Here is a 27,500-nt window from a genome sequence, read left to right on the forward strand (position 1 = left end):
TCACATGTAACTAGTACATACAGGAAGTCCTCACATGTAACTAGTACATACAGGAAGTACCTCACATGTAACTACTACATACAGGAAGTACCTCACATGTAACTAGCACATACAGGAAGTACCTCAAATGTAACTAGTACATACAGGAAGTACGAGGAAGTACCTCACATGTAACTAGTACATACAGGTAGTACCTCACATGTAACTAGTACATACAGGAAGTACCTCACATGTAACTAGTACATACAGGAAGTACCTCACATGTAACTAGTACATACAGGAAGTATGAGGAAGTACCTCACATGTAACTAGTACATACAGGAAGTACCTCACATGTAACTAGTACATACAGGAAGTATAAGGAAGTACCTCACATGTAACTAGTACATACAGGTAGTACCTCACATGTATCTAGTACATACAGGAAGTACCTCACATGTAACTAGTACATACAGGAAGTCCTCACATGTAACTAGTACATACAGGAAGTACCTCACATGTAACTACTACATACAGGAAGTACCTCACATGTAACTAGTACATACAGGAAGTACCTCACATGTAACTACTACATACAGGAAGTACCTCACATGTAACTAGTACATACAGGTAGTACCTCACATGTAACTAGTACATACAGGAAGTACCTCACATGTAACTACTACATACAGGAAGTACCTCACATGTAACTAGTACATACAGGAAGTACCTCAAATGTAACTAGTACATACAGGAAGTACGAGGAAGTACCTCACATGTAACTAGTACATACAGGTAGTACCTCACATGTATCTAGTACATACAGGAAGTACCTCACATGTAACTAGTACATACAGGAAGTACCTCACATGTAACTAGTACATACAGGAAGTCCTCACATGTAACTAGTACATACAGGAAGTACCTCACATGTAACTAGTACATACAGGTAGTACCTCACATGTAACTAGTACATACAGGAAGTACCTCACATGTAACTAGTACATACAGGAAGTACCTCACATGTAACTAGTACATACAGGAAGTCCTCACATGTAACTAGCACATACAGGAAGTACCTCAAATGTAACTAGTACATACAGGAAGTACGAGGAAGTACCTCACATGTAACTAGTACATACAGGTAGTACCTCACATGTAACTAGTACATACAGGAAGTACCTCACATGTAACTAGTGCATACAGGAAGTACCTCACATGTAACTAGTACATACAGAAAGTACCAGGAAGTATCTCACATGTAACTAGCACATACAGGAAGTACCTCACATGTAACTAGTACATACAGAAAGTACCAGGAAGTACCTCACATGTAACTAGTACATACAGAAAGTACCAGGAAGTACCTCACATGTAACTAGCACATACAGGAAGTACCACACATGTAACTAGTGCATACAGGAAGTACCTCACATGTAACTAGTACATACAGGAAGTACCTCACATGTAACTAGTGCATACAGGAAGTACCTCACATGTAACTAGTACATACAGGAAGTACCTCACATGTAACTAGTGCATACAGGAAGTACCTCACATGTAACTAGTACATACAGGAAGTACCTCACATGTAACTAGTGCATACAGGAAGTACCTCACATGTAACTAGTGCATACAGGAAGTACCTCACATGTAACTAGTTCATACAGGAAGTACCTCACATGTAACTAGTACATACAGGAAGTCCTCACATGTAACTAGTGCATACAGGAAGTACCTCACATGTAACTAGTACATACAGGAAGTACCTCACATGTAACTAGTACATACAGGAAGTCCTCACATGTAACTAGTACATACAGGAAGTACCTCACATGTAACTAGTACATACAGGAAGTACGAGGAAGTACCTCACATGTAACTAGTGCATACAGGAAGTACCTCACATGTAACTAGTACATACAGGAAGTCCTCACATGTAACTAGTGCATACAGGAAGTACCTCACATGTAACTAGTACATACAGGAAGTCCTCACATGTAACTAGTACATACAGAAAGTACCAGGAAGTATCTCACATGTAACTAGCACATACAGGAAGTACCTCACATGTAACTAGTACATACAGAAAGTACCAGGAAGTACCTCACATGTAACTAGTGCATACAGGAAGTACCTCACATGTAACTAGTACATACAGGAAGTCCTCACATGTAACTAGTGCATACAGGAAGTACCTCACATGTAACTAGTACATACAGGAAGTCCTCACATGTAACTAGCACATACAGGAAGTACCTCAAATGTAACTAGTACATACAGGAAGTACGAGGAAGTACCTCACATGTAACTAGTACATACAGGAAGTACCTCACATGTAACTAGTACATACAGGAAGTCCTCACATGTAACTAGCACATACAGGAAGTACCTCAAATGTAACTAGTACATACAGGAAGTACGAGGAAGTACCTCACATGTAACTAGTACATACAGGTAGTACCTCACATGTAACTAGTACATACAGGAAGTCCTCACATGTAACTAGTACATACAGGAAGTACCTCAAATGTAACTAGTACATACAGGAAGTACGAGGAAGTACCTCACATGTAACTAGTACATACAGGAAGTACCTCACATGTAACTAGTACATACAGGAAGTCCTCACATGTAACTAGTACATACAGGAAGTACCTCACATGTAACTAGTACATACAGGAAGTCCTCACATGTAACTAGTACATACAGGAAGTACCTCACATGTAACTAGTACATACAGGAAGTACGAGGAAGTACCTCACATGTAACTAGTACATACAGGAAGTACCTCACATGTAACTAGTACATACAGGAAGTCCTCACATGTAACTAGTACATACAGGAAGTACCTCACATGTAACTACTACATACAGGAAGTACCTCACATGTAACTAGCACATACAGGAAGTACCTCAAATGTAACTAGTACATACAGGAAGTACGAGGAAGTACCTCACATGTAACTAGTACATACAGGTAGTACCTCACATGTAACTAGTACATACAGGAAGTACCTCACATGTAACTAGTACATACAGGAAGTACCTCACATGTAACTAGTACATACAGGAAGTATGAGGAAGTACCTCACATGTAACTAGTACATACAGGAAGTACCTCACATGTAACTAGTACATACAGGAAGTATAAGGAAGTACCTCACATGTAACTAGTACATACAGGTAGTACCTCACATGTATCTAGTACATACAGGAAGTACCTCACATGTAACTAGTACATACAGGAAGTCCTCACATGTAACTAGTACATACAGGAAGTACCTCACATGTAACTACTACATACAGGAAGTACCTCACATGTAACTAGTACATACAGGAAGTACCTCACATGTAACTACTACATACAGGAAGTACCTCACATGTAACTAGTACATACAGGTAGTACCTCACATGTAACTAGTACATACAGGAAGTACCTCACATGTAACTACTACATACAGGAAGTACCTCACATGTAACTAGTACATACAGGAAGTACCTCAAATGTAACTAGTACATACAGGAAGTACGAGGAAGTACCTCACATGTAACTAGTACATACAGGTAGTACCTCACATGTATCTAGTACATACAGGAAGTACCTCACATGTAACTAGTACATACAGGAAGTACCTCACATGTAACTAGTACATACAGGAAGTCCTCACATGTAACTAGTACATACAGGAAGTACCTCACATGTAACTAGTACATACAGGTAGTACCTCACATGTAACTAGTACATACAGGAAGTACCTCACATGTAACTAGTACATACAGGAAGTACCTCACATGTAACTAGTACATACAGGAAGTCCTCACATGTAACTAGCACATACAGGAAGTACCTCAAATGTAACTAGTACATACAGGAAGTACGAGGAAGTACCTCACATGTAACTAGTACATACAGGTAGTACCTCACATGTAACTAGTACATACAGGAAGTACCTCACATGTAACTAGTGCATACAGGAAGTACCTCACATGTAACTAGTACATACAGAAAGTACCAGGAAGTATCTCACATGTAACTAGCACATACAGGAAGTACCTCACATGTAACTAGTACATACAGAAAGTACCAGGAAGTACCTCACATGTAACTAGTACATACAGAAAGTACCAGGAAGTACCTCACATGTAACTAGCACATACAGGAAGTACCACACATGTAACTAGTGCATACAGGAAGTACCTCACATGTAACTAGTACATACAGGAAGTACCTCACATGTAACTAGTGCATACAGGAAGTACCTCACATGTAACTAGTACATACAGGAAGTACCTCACATGTAACTAGTGCATACAGGAAGTACCTCACATGTAACTAGTACATACAGGAAGTACCTCACATGTAACTAGTGCATACAGGAAGTACCTCACATGTAACTAGTGCATACAGGAAGTACCTCACATGTAACTAGTTCATACAGGAAGTACCTCACATGTAACTAGTACATACAGGAAGTCCTCACATGTAACTAGTGCATACAGGAAGTACCTCACATGTAACTAGTACATACAGGAAGTACCTCACATGTAACTAGTACATACAGGAAGTACCTCACATGTAACTAGTGCATACAGGAAGTACCTCACATGTAACTAGTGCATACAGGAAGTACCTCACATGTAACTAGTGCATACAGGAAGTACCTCACATGTAACTAGTACATACAGGAAGTACCTCACATGTAACTAGTGCATACAGGAAGTACCTCACATGTAACTAGTACATACAGGAAGTACCTCACATGTAACTAGCACATACAGGAAGTACCTCAAATGTAACTAGTACATACAGGAAGTACGAGGAAGTACCTCACATGTAACTAGTACATACAGGTAGTACCTCACATGTAACTAGTGCATACAGGAAGTACCTCACATGTAACTAGTACATACAGGAAGTCCTCACATGTAACTAGCACATACAGGAAGTACCTCAAATGTAACTAGTACATACAGGAAGTACGAGGAAGTACCTCACATGTAACTAGTACATACAGGTAGTACCTCACATGTAACTAGTGCATACAGGAAGTACCTCACATGTAACTAGTGCATACAGGAAGTACCTCACATGTAACTAGTACATACAGGAAGTCCTCACATGTAACTAGCACATACAGGAAGTACCTCAAATGTAACTAGTACATACAGGAAGTACGAGGAAGTACCTCACATGTAACTAGTACATACAGGAAGTACCTCACATGTAACTAGTACATACAGGAAGTACCTCACATGTAACTAGTGCATACAGGAAGTACCTCACATGTAACTAGTACATACAGGAAGTCCTCACATGTAACTAGTACATACAGGAAGTACCTCACATGTAACTAGTGCATACAAGAAGTACTTCACATGTAACTAGTACATACAGGAAGTCCTCACATGTAACTAGCACATACAGGAAGTACCTCAAATGTAACTAGTACATACAGGAAGTACGAGGAAGTACCTCACATGTAACTAGTACATACAGGTAGTACCTCACATGTAACTAGTACATACAGGAAGTCCTCACATGTAACTAGTACATACAGGAAGTACCTCAAATGTAACTAGTACATACAGGAAGTACGAGGAAGTACCTCACATGTAACTAGTACATACAGGAAGTACCTCACATGTAACTAGTACATACAGGAAGTCCTCACATGTAACTAGTACATACAGGAAGTACCTCACATGTAACTAGTACATACAGGAAGTCCTCACATGTAACTAGTACATACAGGAAGTACCTCACATGTAACTAGTACATACAGGAAGTACGAGGAAGTACCTCACATGTAACTAGTACATACAGGAAGTACCTCACATGTAACTAGTACATACAGGAAGTACCTCACATGTAACTAGTACATACAGGAAGTACCTCACATGTAACTAGTGCATACAGGAAGTACCTCACATGTAACTAGTACATACAGGAAGTACGAGGAAGTACCTCACATGTAACTAGTACATACAGGTAGTACCTCACATGTAACTAGTACATACAGGAAGTACCTCACATGTAACTAGTGCATACAGGAAGTACCTCACATGTAACTAGTACATACAGGAAGTACGAGGAAGTACCTCACATGTAACTAGTACATACAGGTAGTACCTCACATGTAACTAGTGCATACAGGAAGTCCTCACATGTAACTAGTGCATACAGGAAGTACCTCACATGTAACTAGTACATACAGGAAGTCCTCACATGTAACTAGCACATACAGGAAGTACCTCAAATGTAACTAGTACATACAGGAAGTACGAGGAAGTACCTCACATGTAACTAGTACATACAGGAAGTACCTCACATGTAACTAGTACATACAGGAAGTACCTCACATGTAACTAGTGCATACAGGAAGTACCTCACATGTAACTAGTACATACAGGAAGTCCTCACATGTAACTAGTGCATACAGGAAGTACCTCACATGTAACTAGTACATACAGGAAGTCCTCACATGTAACTAGCACATACAGGAAGTACCTCAAATGTAACTAGTACATACAGGAAGTACGAGGAAGTACCTCACATGTAACTAGTACATACAGGAAGTACCTCACATGTAACTAGTACATACAGGAAGTCCTCACATGTAACTAGCACATACAGGAAGTACCTCAAATGTAACTAGTACATACAGGAAGTACGAGGAAGTACCTCACATGTAACTAGTACATACAGGTAGTACCTCACATGTAACTAGTACATACAGGAAGTCCTCACATGTAACTAGTACATACAGGAAGTACCTCAAATGTAACTAGTACATACAGGAAGTACGAGGAAGTACCTCACATGTAACTAGTACATACAGGAAGTACCTCACATGTAACTAGTACATACAGGAAGTCCTCACATGTAACTAGTACATACAGGAAGTACCTCACATGTAACTAGTACATACAGGAAGTCCTCACATGTAACTAGTACATACAGGAAGTACCTCACATGTAACTAGTACATACAGGAAGTACGAGGAAGTACCTCACATGTAACTAGTACATACAGGAAGTACCTCACATGTAACTAGTACATACAGGAAGTCCTCACATGTAACTAGTACATACAGGAAGTACCTCACATGTAACTACTACATACAGGAAGTACCTCACATGTAACTAGCACATACAGGAAGTACCTCAAATGTAACTAGTACATACAGGAAGTACGAGGAAGTACCTCACATGTAACTAGTACATACAGGTAGTACCTCACATGTAACTAGTACATACAGGAAGTACCTCACATGTAACTAGTACATACAGGAAGTACCTCACATGTAACTAGTACATACAGGAAGTATGAGGAAGTACCTCACATGTAACTAGTACATACAGGAAGTACCTCACATGTAACTAGTACATACAGGAAGTATAAGGAAGTACCTCACATGTAACTAGTACATACAGGTAGTACCTCACATGTATCTAGTACATACAGGAAGTACCTCACATGTAACTAGTACATACAGGAAGTCCTCACATGTAACTAGTACATACAGGAAGTACCTCACATGTAACTACTACATACAGGAAGTACCTCACATGTAACTAGTACATACAGGAAGTACCTCACATGTAACTACTACATACAGGAAGTACCTCACATGTAACTAGTACATACAGGTAGTACCTCACATGTAACTAGTACATACAGGAAGTACCTCACATGTAACTACTACATACAGGAAGTACCTCACATGTAACTAGTACATACAGGAAGTACCTCAAATGTAACTAGTACATACAGGAAGTACGAGGAAGTACCTCACATGTAACTAGTACATACAGGTAGTACCTCACATGTATCTAGTACATACAGGAAGTACCTCACATGTAACTAGTACATACAGGAAGTACCTCACATGTAACTAGTACATACAGGAAGTCCTCACATGTAACTAGTACATACAGGAAGTACCTCACATGTAACTAGTACATACAGGTAGTACCTCACATGTAACTAGTACATACAGGAAGTACCTCACATGTAACTAGTACATACAGGAAGTACCTCACATGTAACTAGTACATACAGGAAGTCCTCACATGTAACTAGCACATACAGGAAGTACCTCAAATGTAACTAGTACATACAGGAAGTACGAGGAAGTACCTCACATGTAACTAGTACATACAGGTAGTACCTCACATGTAACTAGTACATACAGGAAGTACCTCACATGTAACTAGTGCATACAGGAAGTACCTCACATGTAACTAGTACATACAGAAAGTACCAGGAAGTATCTCACATGTAACTAGCACATACAGGAAGTACCTCACATGTAACTAGTACATACAGAAAGTACCAGGAAGTACCTCACATGTAACTAGTACATACAGAAAGTACCAGGAAGTACCTCACATGTAACTAGCACATACAGGAAGTACCACACATGTAACTAGTGCATACAGGAAGTACCTCACATGTAACTAGTACATACAGGAAGTACCTCACATGTAACTAGTGCATACAGGAAGTACCTCACATGTAACTAGTACATACAGGAAGTACCTCACATGTAACTAGTGCATACAGGAAGTACCTCACATGTAACTAGTACATACAGGAAGTACCTCACATGTAACTAGTGCATACAGGAAGTACCTCACATGTAACTAGTGCATACAGGAAGTACCTCACATGTAACTAGTTCATACAGGAAGTACCTCACATGTAACTAGTACATACAGGAAGTCCTCACATGTAACTAGTGCATACAGGAAGTACCTCACATGTAACTAGTACATACAGGAAGTACCTCACATGTAACTAGTACATACAGGAAGTACCTCACATGTAACTAGTGCATACAGGAAGTACCTCACATGTAACTAGTGCATACAGGAAGTACCTCACATGTAACTAGTGCATACAGGAAGTACCTCACATGTAACTAGTACATACAGGAAGTCCTCACATGTAACTAGTACATACAGGAAGTACCTCACATGTAACTAGTGCATACAGGTGTATGGCACCACTTCAGCGGAGCATGGGGGAGGGGCCAATATGACTTCTCATTGTTCACTGCATTGATTGGCTTGACTGGATATGAATATGGTTCTGGTTCTGGTTCTGTCTCTGGTTCCCAGTCAGCTGGATAAGAACCACATCAGCTGCATCGAGGAGGGGGCGTTCAGAGCTCTGCGGTCCCTCGAAGTCCTGTGAGTACATACAGGAAGTACCTCACATGTAACTAGTACATACATGAAGTACAAGGAAGTACCTCACATGTAACTAGTACATACAGGAAGTACCTCACATGTAACTAGTACATACATGAAGTACAAGGAAGTACCTCACATGTAACTAGTACATACATGAAGTACAAGGAAGTACCTCACATGTAACTAGTACATACAGGAAGTACCTCACATGTAACTAGTACATACATGAAGTACAAGGAAGTACCTCACATGTAACTAGTACATACAGGAAGTACCTCACATGTAACTAGTACATACAGGAAGTACCTCAAATGTAACTTTTTGTTTTTTATACAAAATAATACTTTTTAAATTTCTGTTTTCATTTTCTTCTTTTTCTTCATTTTTACTCTCCATCAATATTTATTTTTTGTTGAAATAACTTCTTACTCCCATCATTCCTGTCACTATTTATTCCTCTCTTTTTTAATCATGTCTCTCCCTCCTCCCTCTCTCCGTCCTTCCCTCCTCACCCATCTCTCCTCTCTCCTCCCTCCTCTCTCCCTCCTCCCTCTCCCTCCTCCCTCCCTCCCATCTCTCCCTTCCTCCCTCCCTCTCCCTCCTCCCTCCCTCCTCCCTCTCTCCCATCTCTCCCTCCCTCCCTCCCTCCCTCCCTCCCTCCCTCCCTCCCTCCCTCCCTCCTCACCCTCCCTCCCTCCTCACCCATCTCTCCTCTCTCCTCCTCCCTCTCTCCCATCTCTCTCTCCCTCCCTCCCTCCCATCTCCCTCTCTCCCATCTCTCCCTCCCTCCCTCCCTCCCTCCTCACTCCCTCCTCCCTCCCATCTCTCCCTTCCTCTTCCCTCCTCACCCATCTCTCCTCTCTCCCTCCCTCCTCCCTCCCTCCTCTCTCCCTCCTCCCTCCTCCCTCCTCCCTCCCTCCTCCCTCCCTCCTCTCTCCCTCCTCCTCCCTCCTCCCTCCCTCCCTCCTCTCTCCCTCCTCTCTCCCTCCCTCCCTCCTCTCTCCCTCCTCCCTCCTTCCTCCTCTCTCCCTCCTCTCTCCCTCCTCTCTCCCTCCCTCCCTCCTCCCTCCTCCCTCCCTCCCTCCTCCCTCCTTCCTCCTCCCTCCCTCCTCCCTCCCTCCTCCCTCCCTCCTCCCTCCCTCCTCCCTCCCTCCTCTCTCCCTCCTCCCTCCTCCCTCCTTCCTCCTCCCTCCTTCCTCCTCCCTCCCTCCTCCTCCCTCCCTCCTCCCTCCCTCCTCTCTCCCTCCTCCCTCCCTCCTCCCTCCTTCCTCCCTCCCTCCTCCCTCCTTCCTCCTCCCTCCCTCCTCCCTCCCTCCTCCCTCCCTCCTCTCTCCCTCCTCCCTCCTTCCTCCTCCCTCCCTCCTCCCTCCCTCCTCCCTCCTTCCTCCCTCCCTCCTCCCTCCTTCCTCCTCCCTCCCTCCTCCCTCCCTCCTCCCTCCCTCCTCTCTCCCTCCTCCCTCCTCCCTCCTTCCTCCTCCCTCCCTCCTCCCTCCCTCCTCTCTCCCTCCTCCCTCCCTCCTCTCTCCCTCCTCTCTCCCTCCTCCCTCCTCCCTCCTTCCTCCTCCCTCCCTCCTCCCTCCCTCCTCTCTCCCTCCTCCCTCCCTCCTCTCTCCCTCCTCCCTCCTCCCTCCCTCCTCTCTCCCTCCTCCCTCCCTCCTCCCTCCTTCCTCCTCCCTCCCAGCACGCTGAACAACAACAACATCAGCACCATCCCGGTCTCCAGTTTCAACCACATGCCGAAGCTCCGCACCTTGTGAGTCCTTCACGTCAATGCACTACGTTACCCAGAATGCCTCACTCTGGAAGCAGAACCGCAGTGAGACGAGAACGACGGGCACGGTCGGACACTTAACGACGCTTCTTTTTTTCCCTTTTCACTTCACTCCTTGCTTCCTCATTTCCTTATTCCTCTCCTTATCTCCTACAACACTTCCTTCCTTCATGTTCCCCCCCCCCCCCAGCCGCCTCCACTCCAACTCCCTGCGCTGCGACTGCCACCTGGCCTGGTTGTCTCCGTGGCTGCGTCAGCGGGCGGCGTTGGGCCTCTACACTCAGTGCAGCTCTCCTCCCACGCTGAGAGGCCTCAACCTCGCCGAGCTGCGCAAGAGCGACTTCGCCTGCACAGGTACGGCGGCGGCGACACACTCGGGGGGGGGGGTCAAAGTGTGGCCTTCGCAGATGAAAAGCTTTCTGTCGTTTTGCTCTTGCAGGCAACGGCGGCAGCGCCTTCGTGCAGCCGTGCAGCCTGGCGTCCGGCTCCTGCCCCCCCATGTGCTCCTGCAGCAACAACATCGTGGACTGTCGGGGGAGGGGCCTCACCGCCATCCCCGCCCACCTGCCCGAGGCCATGACCGAGATGTGAGTACCGGATGGGGTTCAGGCCGTTTTCTTTTTACCCCTAACCCCTGTATGACAAACAGGAAACGGCTGTGTGCTCGTCTCTTTAAGTCTTGCGCAACTCTTGCTGCGTGCACGTCTCTCCGCGGCAGAAACGCCAACGTACACGTTTCAGCCGTTTATGGGATGTGCTGATCAATCAGGGAAATGAGAGGGACTCTGGTGCACTGCCGTTTTCGGCCACAGGGGGCACCAGAATCAGCACTAAATGAAACCGATCCATGCGACGCGTCGTGGTAATAAAACAACTTGAATCTTATTCACATTTAGTGATGTATAAATAACAATATATTATATTGTTTTTAATATAACTGGATTATGAGACTCAACAGTGCATAAAGTACTTAGTTTCGTCATGACTCTTTTATTGAAGCAATACATTGAACTGTTCAAATTTATTAACATTAAATGCTGATAATTAAAGTTACTTATGGACAAACAGCTTCTGATTGTTATTCATGACAGTCGATATAAGGTGGTGTTTGTTAAAGTGCACTTTCCACCTTTTTCAGTTTCACAAATTCAAAGATTTCTTTTTAAATGACATTAAAATGAACCAAAACACATAAATCGGTGTTTTTATTTTTATTTTACTGTCTGGTTGTGCCAAAAAAAAAGTGCCGCTTCGTCTCAAAAGCATTAATCTAAATATTCATGCATGAAATCAAACAAGAAAATCAAACCTTTTTATATCTCGCAACTGTTTAGAATGAAAGTCACGCTGCAGTAGTTGACATAATGTTGCATGTGGACGAATGAGTTTGAATGAAAGTTAATTGATTAATTGATTCTCTCCTCAGTCGTTTGGAGCAGAACGGCATCAAGTCGGTTCCTCCGGGCGCCTTCACCTCCTACAAGAAGCTGCGTCGCATGTGAGTCACGAAGAGCAGCTGGTTTCATGTGCACGGTCACTGAGTAGGACCGAACCCCCTAAAAGGGGAGGAGCCTCAGTCCTCCAGGAGGGGGAGGAGCCAACGGAGAATTCTCACCATCAGTTAATCTGCATTTGGTCCATTGGATGTCAGAAAATAGGTCAAAATGTCTTTTTATTTTATCAAAGATATTGTGTTTGATATGGTAACAAAAAAAAACAGCATTCTTTTTTGGCATCTTTGCGTGAAAATAAAATAAATACTTTTACCGATTAATGGATTATATGCAGTTGGCTTTATAATAATAAAGTAAATATTGTTGAGTTTGGGACTCACAAAACAAGACATTTAAAAGACCTCAGACATTTTTCACTCTTCTCCGACGACCAAACGATTAATCGATCTTTTGGAACGTAATAATCAGCCGATATTAATCCATAAAGACAACAATTGCAGCTCTATTCTCAGCCTTATGTCACAAAGTAATTAAAGAAATGTAGATTTTTCTTCATAGGAGGTAGTTTGAATGATAGCTAGACGAACGCCAGCCGGCCAGAAAAGGTGCGGTTTTATGGCCCCGCCCCCTTTGAGCTCCAGCTCCTCAGCCAATCAGATTACAGTATGTCTCCTTTGAGGGTCTCGCATGAAGAATCAAGAGCACTGTGTTCACCATGCACATTAGCACTAATTATGAATGTATTAATGTTTAATATTATGATCATATTAATCCTAATATTATGATCGTATTAATCTTTAATATTATGATCGTATTGATCTTTAATATTATAATCGTATTCATTAATATTATGATCGTATTAATGTTTAATATTATGATCATATTAATCTTTAATATTATGATCGTATTAATCTTTAATATTATGAGCAATTATGATCGTATTAATTAATATTATGATCATATTCATCTTTAATATTATGATCGTATTAATTAATATTATTATCGTATTAATCTTTAATATTTTTATCGTATTAATCTTTAACATTATGATATTAATTAATATTATGATCATATTAATCTTTAATATTATGATCGTATTAATCTTCGTCTTCTGGGTTTCGCTCCGTTCTCTCTGATTCTTTCTTTCTCGTTTCCTTTTGCTCGTTTCCTCCATCCTCAGACCTTCTCTCTTTCCTTGTTCCCTTGTTCTCTCGTTCCCTCGTCCATGTTGTTTATTGTTTGAACGGGTTCTTGGTCGGAGGCTCCGTGGTGAACAGCAGCCAAGGAGAGTTTAATGTCTTTGAACGCATCGCGCTCCTGTGACTGAAGTCTGTGTGGTTGTCGGTTCCATTCCCAGAGACCTGAGTAACAACCAGATATCTGAGATCGCTCCGGACGCCTTCCACGGCCTCAGAGCCCTCAACTCCCTGTGAGTACAGTGTGTGTGTGTGTGTGTGTGTGTGTGTGTGTGTGTGTGTGTGTCTCTTGTGGTCGTGGCGAAGCTTTACCGCTGCAGTCAAAACGTCTTCCTGAGGTTCACGTTGGTAACGAAGCGTCTGTGTGTTCAGGGTCCTCTACGGGAACAAGATCACCGAGCTGCCCGGCGGAGTGTTCGATGCCCTGGCCGCCCTGGAGCTGCTGTAAGTCCACAAACCCCGACCTTGACCTTGACCTTGACCTTTTACACCGACCTGCAGATCTCATAACCTGCTGCCATGTTTCTTTGCCATCGACGTGCTCCACGAAGCTCCAGCTGCAACACTCAGGAACACACTTCAAACCTAACGGGTGGTTTCAGTGGCTCACACACACTTTTCTTTTTGTTGCAGTAACGACTAAAATGAGTTACACACATATAACGACTTAACGCTCCGTCCACACGCATCGCCGTCGCCACGGCAACGATCTGCATATTTCAGTCGCATGTCTACGACGTCCACGAGTAGAGAAGCGACGTGTCGCTCAAAGAGACGATTTAATGCCGCACACCTCCGATGATGAATGTGAAAATGATTGCTTGGTCCGTGCGAGAGTTTAAAAATACCGATGGTTGGTGATCACGTGACGTGACGTGTGCGTTTTTTCAGGCTGCTGAACGCCAATAAGATCCACTGCATCCGAGCCTCCGTGTTCAAAGACCTGGAGAACCTGGCCCTGCTGTCGCTCTACGACAACAAGATCCAGAGTTTGGCGAAAGGCACCTTCAGCTCCCTGCGCAGCATCCAGACACTGTAAGAACACGCACACACACACACACACACACACACACACACACACACACACACACACACACACACACACGCTCTGTTCCCCTCCATTCGACTGATGTCCCCCCACCCCCCCTTGTGATTTCCCATCAGCCACCTGGCCCAGAACCCCTTCGTGTGCGACTGCAACGTGAAGTGGCTCGCCGACTTCCTCCGCTCGAACCCCATCGAGACGAGCGGAGCGCGCTGCGCCAGCCCTCGCCGCCTCGCCAACAAGCGCATCGCGCAGATCAAGAGCAGCAAGTTCCGCTGCTCGGGTCAGTGTGTGTGTGTGCGTGTGTGTGTGTGTGTGTGTGTGTGTGTGACAGCTTGCCAGTGTAAGATGATGAACTACAGCAGTAGCTTCCCTCCAGAGAGAAATGTGCACACAGAATATGTAATAAATGCAAATGGTTCAGCCTCTTGTCAGAATGCACAGGAGCTATTAGCATATATATGAGTTAGCGGCATTACACCGTCAGACACCACCAGACACCGTCAGACACCGTCAGACACCACCAGACACCACCAGACACCGTCAGACACCACCAGACACCGTCAGACACCGTCAGACACCACCAGACACCACCAGACACCGTCAGACACCGTCAGACACCACCAGACACCACCAGACACCGTCAGACACCACCAGACACCGTCAGACACCGTCAGACACCACCAGACACCGTCAGACACCACCAGACACCACCAGACACCGTCAGACACCGTCAGACACCGTCAGACACCACCAGACACCGTCAGACACCACCAGACACCGTCAGACACCGTCAGACACCACCAGACACCGTCAGACACCACCAGACACCACCAGACACCGTCAGACACCGTCAGACACCGTCAGACACCACCAGACACCACCAGACACCGTCAGACACCACCAGACACCGTCAGACACCGTCAGACACCACCAGACACCACCAGACACCGTCAGATACCACCAGACACCACCAGACACCATCAGACACCGTCAGACACCGTCAGACACCGTCAGACACCACCAGACACCACCAGACACCGTCAGATACCGTCAGACACCACCAGACACCGTCAGACACCGTCAGACATCACCAGACACCACCAGACACCGTCAGACACCGTCAGACACCACCAGACACCGTCAGACACCGTCAGACACCACCAGACACCACCAGACACCGTCAGACACCACCAGACACCGTCAGACACCACCAGACACCGTCAGACACCGTCAGACACCACCAGACACCATCAGACACCGTCAGACACCGTCAGACACCACCAGACACCGTCAGACACCGTCAGACATCACCAGACACCACCAGACACCGTCAGACACCGTCAGACACCACCAGACACCGTCAGACACCGTCAGACACCACCAGACACCACCAGACACCGTCAGACACCGTCAGACACCACCAGACACCGTCAGACACCGTCAGACATCACCAGACACCACCAGACACCGTCAGACACCACCAGACACCGTCAGACATCACCAGACACCGTCAGACACCGTCAGACATCACCAGACACCACCAGACACCGTCAGACACCGTCAGACATCACCAGACACCACCAGACACCGTCAGACACCACCAGACACCGTCAGACACCGTCAGACACCACCAGACACCGTCAGACACCGTCAGACATCACCAGACACCACCAGACACCGTCAGACACCGTCAGACACCACCAGACACCGTCAGACACCGTCAGACACCACCAGACACCACCAGACACCGTCAGACACCGTCAGACACCACCAGACACCGTCAGACACCGTCAGACACCGTCAGACACCACCAGACACCACCAGACACCGTCAGACACCACCAGACACCACCAGACACCGTCAGACACCGTCAGACACCACCAGACACCACCAGACACCGTCAGACACCGTCAGACACCACCAGACACCACCAGACACCGTCAGATACCACCAGACACCACCAGACACCGTCAGATACCGTCAGACACCACCAGACACCGTCAGACACCACCAGACACCACCAGACACCGTCAGACACCACCAGACACCATCAGACACCGTCAGACACCGTCAGACACCGTCAGACACCACCAGACACCACCAGACACCGTCAGATACCGTCAGACACCACCAGACACCGTCAGACACCGTCAGACATCACCAGACACCACCAGACACCGTCAGATACCACCAGACACCACCAGACACCGTCAGATACCACCAGACACCACCAGACACCGTCAGATACCGTCAGACACCACCAGACACCGTCAGACACCGTCAGACACCACCAGACACCACCAGACACCACCAGACACCGTCAGACACCACCAGACACCACCAGACACCGTCAGACACCGTCAGACACCGTCAGACACCGTCAGATACCGTCAGACACCACCAGACACCGTCAGACACCGTCAGACACCACCAGACACCACCAGACACCACCAGACACCGTCAGACACCGTCAGATACCGTCAGACACCACCAGACACCGTCAGACACCGTCAGACACCACCAGACACCACCAGACACCGTCAGACACCACCAGACACCGTCAGACACCGTCAGATACCGTCAGACACCACCAGACACCGTCAGACACTGTCAGACACCGTCAGACACCACCAGACACCGTCAGACACCGTCAGACACCGCCAGACACCACCAGACACCGTCAGACACCGTCAGATACCGTCAGACACCACCAGACACCGTCAGACACTGTCAGACACCGTCAGACACCACCAGACACCACCAGACACCACCAGACACCGTCAGACACCGTCAGACACTGTCAGACACTGTCAGACACCGTCAGACACCACCAGACACCGTCAGACACCGTCAGACACCGTCAGACACCACCAGACACCGTCAGACACTGTCAGACACTGTCAGACACCGTCAGACACCTCCAGACACCGTCAGACACCGTCAGACACCGTCAGACACCACCAGACACCACCAGACACCGTCAGATACCACCAGACACCGTCAGACACCGTCAGACACCGTCAGACACTGTCAGACACCACCAGACACTGTCAGACACCACCAGACACCGTCAGACACCACCAGACACCGTCAGACACCGTCAGACACCGTCAGACACCACCAGACACCATCAGACACCGTCAGACACCGTCAGACACTACTAGACACCGTTAGACACCACCAGACACCGTCAGACACCACCAGACACCGTCAGACACCGTCAGACACTACCAGACACCGTTAGACACCACCAGACACCGTTAGACACCGTTAGACACCGTCAGACACCGTCAGACACCACCACCAGACACCGTCAGACACCACCAGACACCATCAGACACCGTCAGACACCGTCAGACACTACCAGACACCGTTAGACACCACCAGACACCATCAGACACCATCAGACACCACCAGACACCGTTAGACACCACCAGACACCATCAGACACTACCAGACACCGTCAGACACTACCAGACACCGTTAGACACCACCAGACACCATCAGACACCACCAGACACCGTCAGACACCGTCAGACACCACCAGACACCATCAGACACCGTCAGACACCGTCAGACACTACCAGACACCGTTAGACACCGTCAGACACCACCAGACACCACCAGACACCGTCAGATACCACCAGACACCACCAGACACCGTCAGATACCGTCAGACACCACCAGACACCGTCAGACACCGTCAGACACCACCAGACACCACCAGACACCACCAGACACCGTCAGACACCACCAGACACCACCAGACACCGTCAGACACCGTCAGACACCGTCAGACACCGTCAGATACCGTCAGACACCACCAGACACCGTCAGACACCGTCAGACACCACCAGACACCACCAGACACCACCAGACACCGTCAGACACCGTCAGATACCGTCAGACACCACCAGACACCGTCAGACACCGTCAGACACCACCAGACACCACCAGACACCGTCAGACACCACCAGACACCGTCAGACACCGTCAGATACCGTCAGACACCACCAGACACCGTCAGACACTGTCAGACACCGTCAGACACCACCAGACACCGTCAGACACCGTCAGACACCGCCAGACACCACCAGACACCGTCAGACACCGTCAGATACCGTCAGACACCACCAGACACCGTCAGACACTGTCAGACACCGTCAGACACCACCAGACACCACCAGACACCACCAGACACCGTCAGACACCGTCAGACACTGTCAGACACTGTCAGACACCGTCAGACACCACCAGACACCGTCAGACACCGTCAGACACCGTCAGACACCACCAGACACCGTCAGACACTGTCAGACACTGTCAGACACCGTCAGACACCTCCAGACACCGTCAGACACCGTCAGACACCGTCAGACACCACCAGACACCACCAGACACCGTCAGATACCACCAGACACCGTCAGACACCGTCAGACACCGTCAGACACTGTCAGACACCACCAGACACTGTCAGACACCACCAGACACCGTCAGACACCACCAGACACCGTCAGACACCGTCAGACACCGTCAGACACCACCAGACACCATCAGACACCGTCAGACACCGTCAGACACTACTAGACACCGTTAGACACCACCAGACACCGTCAGACACCACCAGACACCGTCAGACACCGTCAGACACTACCAGACACCGTTAGACACCACCAGACACCGTTAGACACCGTTAGACACCGTCAGACACCGTCAGACACCACCACCAGACACCGTCAGACACCACCAGACACCATCAGACACCGTCAGACACCGTCAGACACTACCAGACACCGTTAGACACCACCAGACACCATCAGACACCATCAGACACCACCAGACACCGTTAGACACCACCAGACACCATCAGACACTACCAGACACCGTCAGACACTACCAGACACCGTTAGACACCACCAGACACCATCAGACACCACCAGACACCGTCAGACACCGTCAGACACCACCAGACACCATCAGACACCGTCAGACACCGTCAGACACTACCAGACACCGTTAGACACCGTCAGACACCACCATACACCACCAGACACCATCAGACACCGTCAGACACCGTCAGATACCGTCAGACACTACCAGACACCGTCAGACACCGTCAGACACCGTCAGACACCGTCAGACACCACCAGACACCACCAGACACCATCAGACACCACCAGACACCACCAGACACCATCAGACACCGTCAGACACCGTCAGACACTACCAGACACCGTCAGACACCGTCAGACACCACCAGACACCACCAGACACCATCAGACACCGTCAGACACCGTCAGACACTACCAGACGCCGTTAGACACCACCAGACACCACCAGACACCACCAGACACCATCAGACACCGTCAGACACCGTCAGATACCGTCAGACACTACCAGACACCGTCAGACACTACCAGACACCGTTAGACACCGTCAGACACCACCAGACACCACCAGACACCATCAGACACCGTCAGACACCGTCAGACACTACCAGACACCGTCAGACACCGTCAGACACCACCAGACACCATCAGACACCGTCAGACACCGTCAGATACCGTCAGACACTACCAGACACCGTCAGACACTACCAGACACCGTTAGACACCACCAGACACCATCAGACACCATCAGACACCGTTAGACACCGTCAGACACCGTCAGACACTACCAGACACCGTTAGACACCACCAGACACCGTTAGACACCGTCAGACACCGTCAGACACTACCAGACACCGTTAGACACCACCAGACACCGTCAGACACTACCAGACACCGTCAGACACCGTCAGACACCACCAGACACCACCAGATACCATCAGACACCGTCAGACACCGTCAGATACCGTCAGACACTACCAGACACCGTCAGACACTACCAGACACCGTTAGACACCACCAGACACCATCAGACACCATCAGACACCGTTAGACACCGTCAGACACCGTCAGACACTACCAGACACCGTCAGACACTACCAGACACCGTTAGACACCGTTAGACACCGTCAGACACCACCAGACACCGTTAGACACCGTCAGACACCGTCAGACACCACCAGACACCGTTAGACACCGTCAGACACCACCACCAGACACCACCAGACACCGTCAGACACCACCAGACACCGTCAGACACTACCAGACACCGTTAGACACTACCAGACACCGTTAGACACCACCAGACACCGTTAGACACCGTCAGACACCGTCAGACACCACCAGACACCGTTAGACACCGTCAAACACCACCAGACACCACCAGACACCGTCAGACACCGTCAGACACCGTCACCTCTCTGTGCGTGCTGCAAAACACAAAATGCTCTGTGCGGAAAAAGGTGAAAGTTACGATGAGGGAGTTCTGGTTATGAAAATATTTCAATTAAAAACCGACGCTGATATTTAGACTTCTGTCTAAATACGATTCACGGCACGCAGCGAGTTTTATACCGCAAAGAAAAAAGGTAAAGAATGAACATAAGAACAAAACAAACCTTAAAGGGACAGTGATGGATCCACTCTGGTCGGTCATTCAACAGATGGAGAGAATCTCTCCTCGACTTTTAGGTGCTTTGTTTATTTTATCAACTAGATAAAGTAGCGTTAACCAGCGTGTGTGTGTGTGTGTGTGTGTGTGTGTGTGTGTGTGTGTGTGTGTGTGTGTGTGTGCGCGTGTGTGCGTTCAAACCTTCTGACTGTCTTCGTCTCCTCCTTGTCTCACAGCTAAGGAGCAGTACCACATCCCAGGTGATTCTTCTTGTCCCGATCAAACAAACGAAGCCCAAACATCTGGACAGGATTGAGTAAACAACAACAACAACAACAACAACAGCTGTAGTCTTGCTGTTTTTGCTCAATGTTGTCGTTTAGTGTCAGCTCATTCGTGACACTGGATTTATAAGGACATGAACTGCCTTGCTCAAAGGCACATCTCATATTCACGTATCAAAGATTTGAGACGCTCGTTCTCCATTATCTCTATTTCTAGTTCACGTGAAACTCTTGTTTACTTTGATCTGTGACTACAAACCGACAGAACATATGATCGACATGTTGTCCTCCGCGTGTTGGTCAGTTCAGTTTTTAAAAACTGATATTAACAATAATATTAATATTAATTATTATTTTCTGAATTGTTTCCCTTTTTCGTTGGAAATATTTCACATTTATATATTCCTACTTTACTAATAATGCTCGGACATTCTCACTTATATCTTTCCACATTCCACATGTCAAACTCATATTTACCGACATTCATCGGACATTTTTCACAAATATTTCAGACTTTTTGTTTACTTTTTAAATATTTGTTTCAGTGTTTTTCAGGTATTCAAAATAAATCCAAGATTTCTTTTACATTTTCAGGTCAATATTTCGAAAAAAATGTCATATATCTAAGGGATAATTTCTTGACATATACATTTGAAACCTCTTACCTGATCTCAACAAGAGAGATACGTTCTGTATCAGGAGGAAGGTTCATGTGGACACCTGCTTGTCATTCCCAGACCAGGACTAGTTTGACCCACCTGAGTCCTCTGGTCCGTCCCCCGTCTCTGTGTCCAGGTACTGAAGATCGCCGTCTGAGCTACGAGTGCAACAGTAAGCCGGTGTGTCCATCCAAGTGTCGCTGTGAGGCCAACGTGGTGGACTGCTCCAACCTGCGCCTCACCAAGTTCCCCGAGCACCTACCCCCCTCCACCGAAGAGCTGTGAGACACCTGCACACAACAACACCTGCACACAACAACACCTGCACACAACAACACCTGCACACATCAACACCTGCACACAACAACACCTGCACACAACAACACCTGCACACATCAACACCTGCACACAACAACACCTGCACACAACAACACCTGCACACATCAACACCTGCACACAACAACACCTGCACACATCAACACCTGCACACATCAACACCTGCACACATCAACACCTGCACAGAACAACACCTGCACACATCAACACCTGCACACATCAACACCTGCACACATCAACACCTGCACACAACAACACCTGCACACATCAACACCTGCACACAACAACACCTGCACACAACAACACCTGCACACATCAACACCTGCACACAACAACACCTGCACACATCAACACCTGCACACAACAACACCTGCACACATCAACACCTGCACACAACAACACCTGCACACAACAACACCTGCACACATCAACACCTGCACACAACAACACCTGCAAACATCAACACCTGCACACAACAACACCTGCACACAACAACACCTGCACACATCAACACCTGCACACAACAACACCTGCACACAACAACACCTGCACACAACAACACCTGCACACATTAACACCTGCACACATCAACACCTGCACACAACAATACCTGCACACATTAACACCTGCACACATCAACACCTGCACACAACAATACCTGCACACATTAACACCTGCACACATCAACACCTGCACAGAACAACACCTGCACACATCAACACCTGCACACAACAACACCTGCACACATTAACACCTGCACACATCAACACCTGCACACAACAATACCTGCACACAACAACACCTGCACACAACAACACCTGCACACATCAACACCTGCACACAACAACACCTGCACACATCAACACCTGCACACAACAACACCTGCACACAACAATACCTGCACACATTAACACCTGCACACATCAACACCTGCACACATCAACACCTGCACACATCAACACCTGCACACAACAATACCTGCACACATTAACACCTGCACACATCAACACCTGCACACAACAACACCTGCACACAACAATACCTGCACACATTAACACCTGCACACATCAACACCTGCACACATCAACACCTGCACACATCAACACCTGCACACAACAATACCTGCACACATTAACACCTGCACACATCAACACCTGCACACAACAATACCTGCACACATTAACACCTGCACACATCAACACCTGCACAGAACAACACCTGCACACATCAACACCTGCACACAACAACACCTGCACACATTAACACCTGCACACATCAACACCTGCACACAACAATACCTGCACACATTAACACCTGCACACATCAACACCTGCACAGAACAACACCTGCACACATCAACACCTGCACACATCAACACCTGCACACATCAACACCTGCACACATCAACACCTGCACACAACAACACCTGCACACATTAACACCTGCACACATCAACACCTGCACACAACAACACCTGCACACATCAACACCTGCACACATCAACACCTGCACACATTAACACCTGCACACATCAACACCTGCACAGAACAACACCTGCACACATCAACACCTGCACACAACAACACCTGCACACAACAACACCTGCACACATTAACACCTGCACACATCAACACCTGCACACAACAACACCTGCACACAACAACACCTGCACACAACAACACCTGCACACATCAACACCTGCACACATCAACACCTGCACACATCAACACCTGCACACAACAACACCTGCAAACATCAACACCTGCACACATTAACACCTGCACACAACAACACCTGCACACAACAACACCTGCACACATCAACACCTGCACACATCAACACCTGCACACATTAACACCTGCACACATCAACACCTGCACACAACAACACCTGCACACAACAACACCTGCACACAACAACACCTGCACACAACAACACCTGCAAACATCAACACCTGCACACAACAACACCTGCAAACATCAACACCTGCACACAACAACACCTGCACACAACAACACCTGCACACATCAACACCTGCACACAACAACACCTGCACACAACAACACCTGCACACAACAACACCTGCACACAACAACACCTGCAAACATCAACACCTGCACACAACAACACCTGCACACAACAACACCTGCACACATCAACACCTGCACACAACAACACCTGCACACAACAACACCTGCACACAACAACACCTGCAAACATCAACACCTGCACACATCAACACCTGCACACATGCTCACCTGCATTAAAAAATATTAAAAGTCTGTTTTTTAAATATATATATATATATATATATATATATATATATTTATATTTATATATATTTATGTATTTATTTATATTTATATATATATTTACATACACCTTAATATTTATTTACATATGTTTATATATTTATTTATAAATTCATATACAGATTTATTTATATTTATATATTTATTTATATTTATATTTTATTTATTTATTTAGTTTCTCTGGGTCTCCTCAAATTGCTTTGTTTGGTCAAATAAATATGTAATATAATATAATATGTAATAAATATGTAATATAATATAATATGTAATAAATATGTAATATAATATAATATGTAATAATTATGTAATATAATATGATACCATATATATATATATATATATATATATATATATATATATAGTACCATAGCTTACATAGAATGTAAGCTATGGCCGAGACTACTTTCTATGTACCAAAGCTTACGTTCTATGTGGCCTAGCGTACCACACATATAATATAATATAATATGTACTATAATACAATATAATATAATATGTAATATAATATAATATATAATATAATATATAATATAATATGTAATATAATATAATATATAATATAATATGTAATATAATATAATATGTAATATAATATAATATAATATAATATAATATATAATATAATATGTAATATCTCGATTTGGTGAATGTCAGCAGCCGGCTCACAGTCGCCGGCTGCTGTTTGGAGGACGCTCTTACTCAGAGTGCCGTGCATGTCCCTGAGGGCAAAACAACACTCGTACACTCCTACGCATGTGCACACACACACACTCACACACACACACACACACACACACACACACACACACACACACTCACACACACACACACACAGGCACTTCATTGAGATCCGTGTTGACATGCCGTGCAACACTCCCTCTGCTAACGATGTGTGTGTTTTCCGTCCTCCACACATGCGCCTCGCCCTCTGCGACCCCCCAAGGCGACTCAACAACAACGACCTCTCCGTGCTGGAGGCCACCGGAGCCTTCAAGGGCCTGACGCAGCTCAAGAAGATGTAGGTCACGCCTCCAGGGTGACCTTTAAGGGTTTGAAGTGTGGTCGTTTGGATGCTTCTTCTCCTGTGTGTGTGTGTGTGTGTGTGTGTGTGTGTGTGTGTGTTTGTGTGTGTGTGTGTGTATTTGGTGTTTTTTTAAGTCATAGTCTAGATTTAACAAGTCAGATAAACACACAAACTAACGGCGACCACGCCGGTTCTTTCAGGTAGAAATGACTGTGCCGGTTCTGTTTCTACAAACTGCTTCAGTGAAACACTGACTGGAGAAGAACCTCACTTTAGGAGAACTAATCCCTGTTTAAACTATTTCATGCATAGTGTTTTCTCCCTGGAGCGGTACTCGGTACTCGGAACGGTCCTATTTAATTGATTCGTTTCAACACGAGAAAACAAATCTCCCAAAATGTTTCGCGCCGACCTTTTGACCCGACTGACGTCCTTTCTGACGACCAAACTGTGTACGTTCTATGTACCATAGTGTATGTTCTATGTGGCCTAGCGTACGTTCTATGTATCCTAGCTTGCGTTTTATGTACCATAGCGTACATTCTATGTAGCCCAGCGTACGTTCTATGTGGCCTAGCTTGCGTTCTATGTAGCCCAGACTACGTTCTATGGACCATAGTGTATGTTCTATGTGGCCTAGCGTATGTTCTATGTGGCCCAGTCTACGTTCTATGTACCATAGCGTACGTTCTATGTAGCCCAGTCTACGTTCTATGTACCATAGCGTATGTTCTATGTAGCCCCGACTTACGTTCTATGGACCATAGTGTATGTTCTATGTAGCCTAGCATATGTTCTATGTGGCCTAGCTTGCGTTCTATGTAGCCCAGACTACGTTCTATGTAGCCCAGTCTACGTTCTATGTACCATAGTGTACGTTCTATGTAGCCCAGACTACGTTCTATGTAGCCCAGACTACGTTCTATGGACCATAGTGTATGTTCTATGTGGCCTAGTGTATGTTCTATGTGGCCTAGACTACGTTCTATGGACCATAGGATACGTTCTATGTAGCCCAGACTACGTTCTATGTACCATAGCATACGTTCTATGTAGCCCAGTCTACGTTCTATGGACAATAGTGTATGTTCTATGTGGCCTAGACTACGTTCTATGGACCATAGCATACGTTCTATTTAGCCCAGACTACGTTCTATGTAGCCTAGACTACGTTCTATGGACCATAGCATATGTTCTATGTAGCCCAGACTACGTTCTATGGACCATAGCATACGTTCTATGTAGCCCAGACTATGTACTATGTAGCCCAGACTACGTTCTATGGACCATAGCATACGTTCTATGTAGCCCAGACTACGTTCTATGTACCATATCATACGTTCTATGTAGCCCAGACTACGTTCTATGGACCATAGCATACGTTCTATGTAGCCCAGACTACGTTCTATGTAGCCCAGATTACGTTCTATGTAGCCTAGACTAAGTTCTATGTACCATAGCATACGTTCTATGTACCATAGCATACGTTCTATGTAGCCTAGACTACGTTCTATGTAGCCCAGACTACGTTCTATGTAGCCCAGACTACGTTCTATGTAGCCCAGACTTCGTTCTATGGACCATAGCATACGTTCTATGTAGCCCAGACTACGTTCTATGTAGCCCAGACTACGTTCTATGGACCATAGAGAGAAACAAACCTTTCGTCTTCCTTCCAGAAACTTGAGCAACAACAAGATCTCGGAGATCGAGGACGGGGCCTTCGAAGGCGCCTCGGC

General features: G+C 46.3%; 1 protein-coding gene across 1 annotated transcript in view; it reads left to right on the forward strand.

Annotated features, from left to right (window-relative positions):
* slit1b (slit homolog 1b (Drosophila)) overlaps window positions 1-27,500 on the forward strand; it is a 69,202-nt gene that overhangs the window by 22,835 nt on the left and 18,867 nt on the right. Inside the window, exons 6-18 of the mRNA XM_034536612.1 lie at window positions 9,105-9,176; window positions 10,861-10,932; window positions 11,141-11,304; window positions 11,390-11,537; window positions 12,377-12,448; window positions 13,762-13,833; window positions 13,973-14,044; window positions 14,492-14,635; window positions 14,765-14,928; window positions 21,383-21,406; window positions 22,226-22,370; window positions 25,681-25,755; window positions 27,441-27,500. The exon at window positions 27,441-27,500 is cut by the window's right edge and continues 84 nt beyond it. Of these exons, the coding sequence (XP_034392503.1) occupies window positions 9,105-9,176; window positions 10,861-10,932; window positions 11,141-11,304; window positions 11,390-11,537; window positions 12,377-12,448; window positions 13,762-13,833; window positions 13,973-14,044; window positions 14,492-14,635; window positions 14,765-14,928; window positions 21,383-21,406; window positions 22,226-22,370; window positions 25,681-25,755; window positions 27,441-27,500 (1,284 nt within the window). The remainder of the gene's footprint in view (window positions 1-9,104; window positions 9,177-10,860; window positions 10,933-11,140; window positions 11,305-11,389; window positions 11,538-12,376; window positions 12,449-13,761; window positions 13,834-13,972; window positions 14,045-14,491; window positions 14,636-14,764; window positions 14,929-21,382; window positions 21,407-22,225; window positions 22,371-25,680; window positions 25,756-27,440) is intronic.

This window comes from Cyclopterus lumpus, chromosome 1, assembly GCF_009769545.1.
Source record: "Cyclopterus lumpus isolate fCycLum1 chromosome 1, fCycLum1.pri, whole genome shotgun sequence".
NCBI lineage: Eukaryota > Metazoa > Chordata > Actinopteri > Perciformes > Cyclopteridae > Cyclopterus > Cyclopterus lumpus.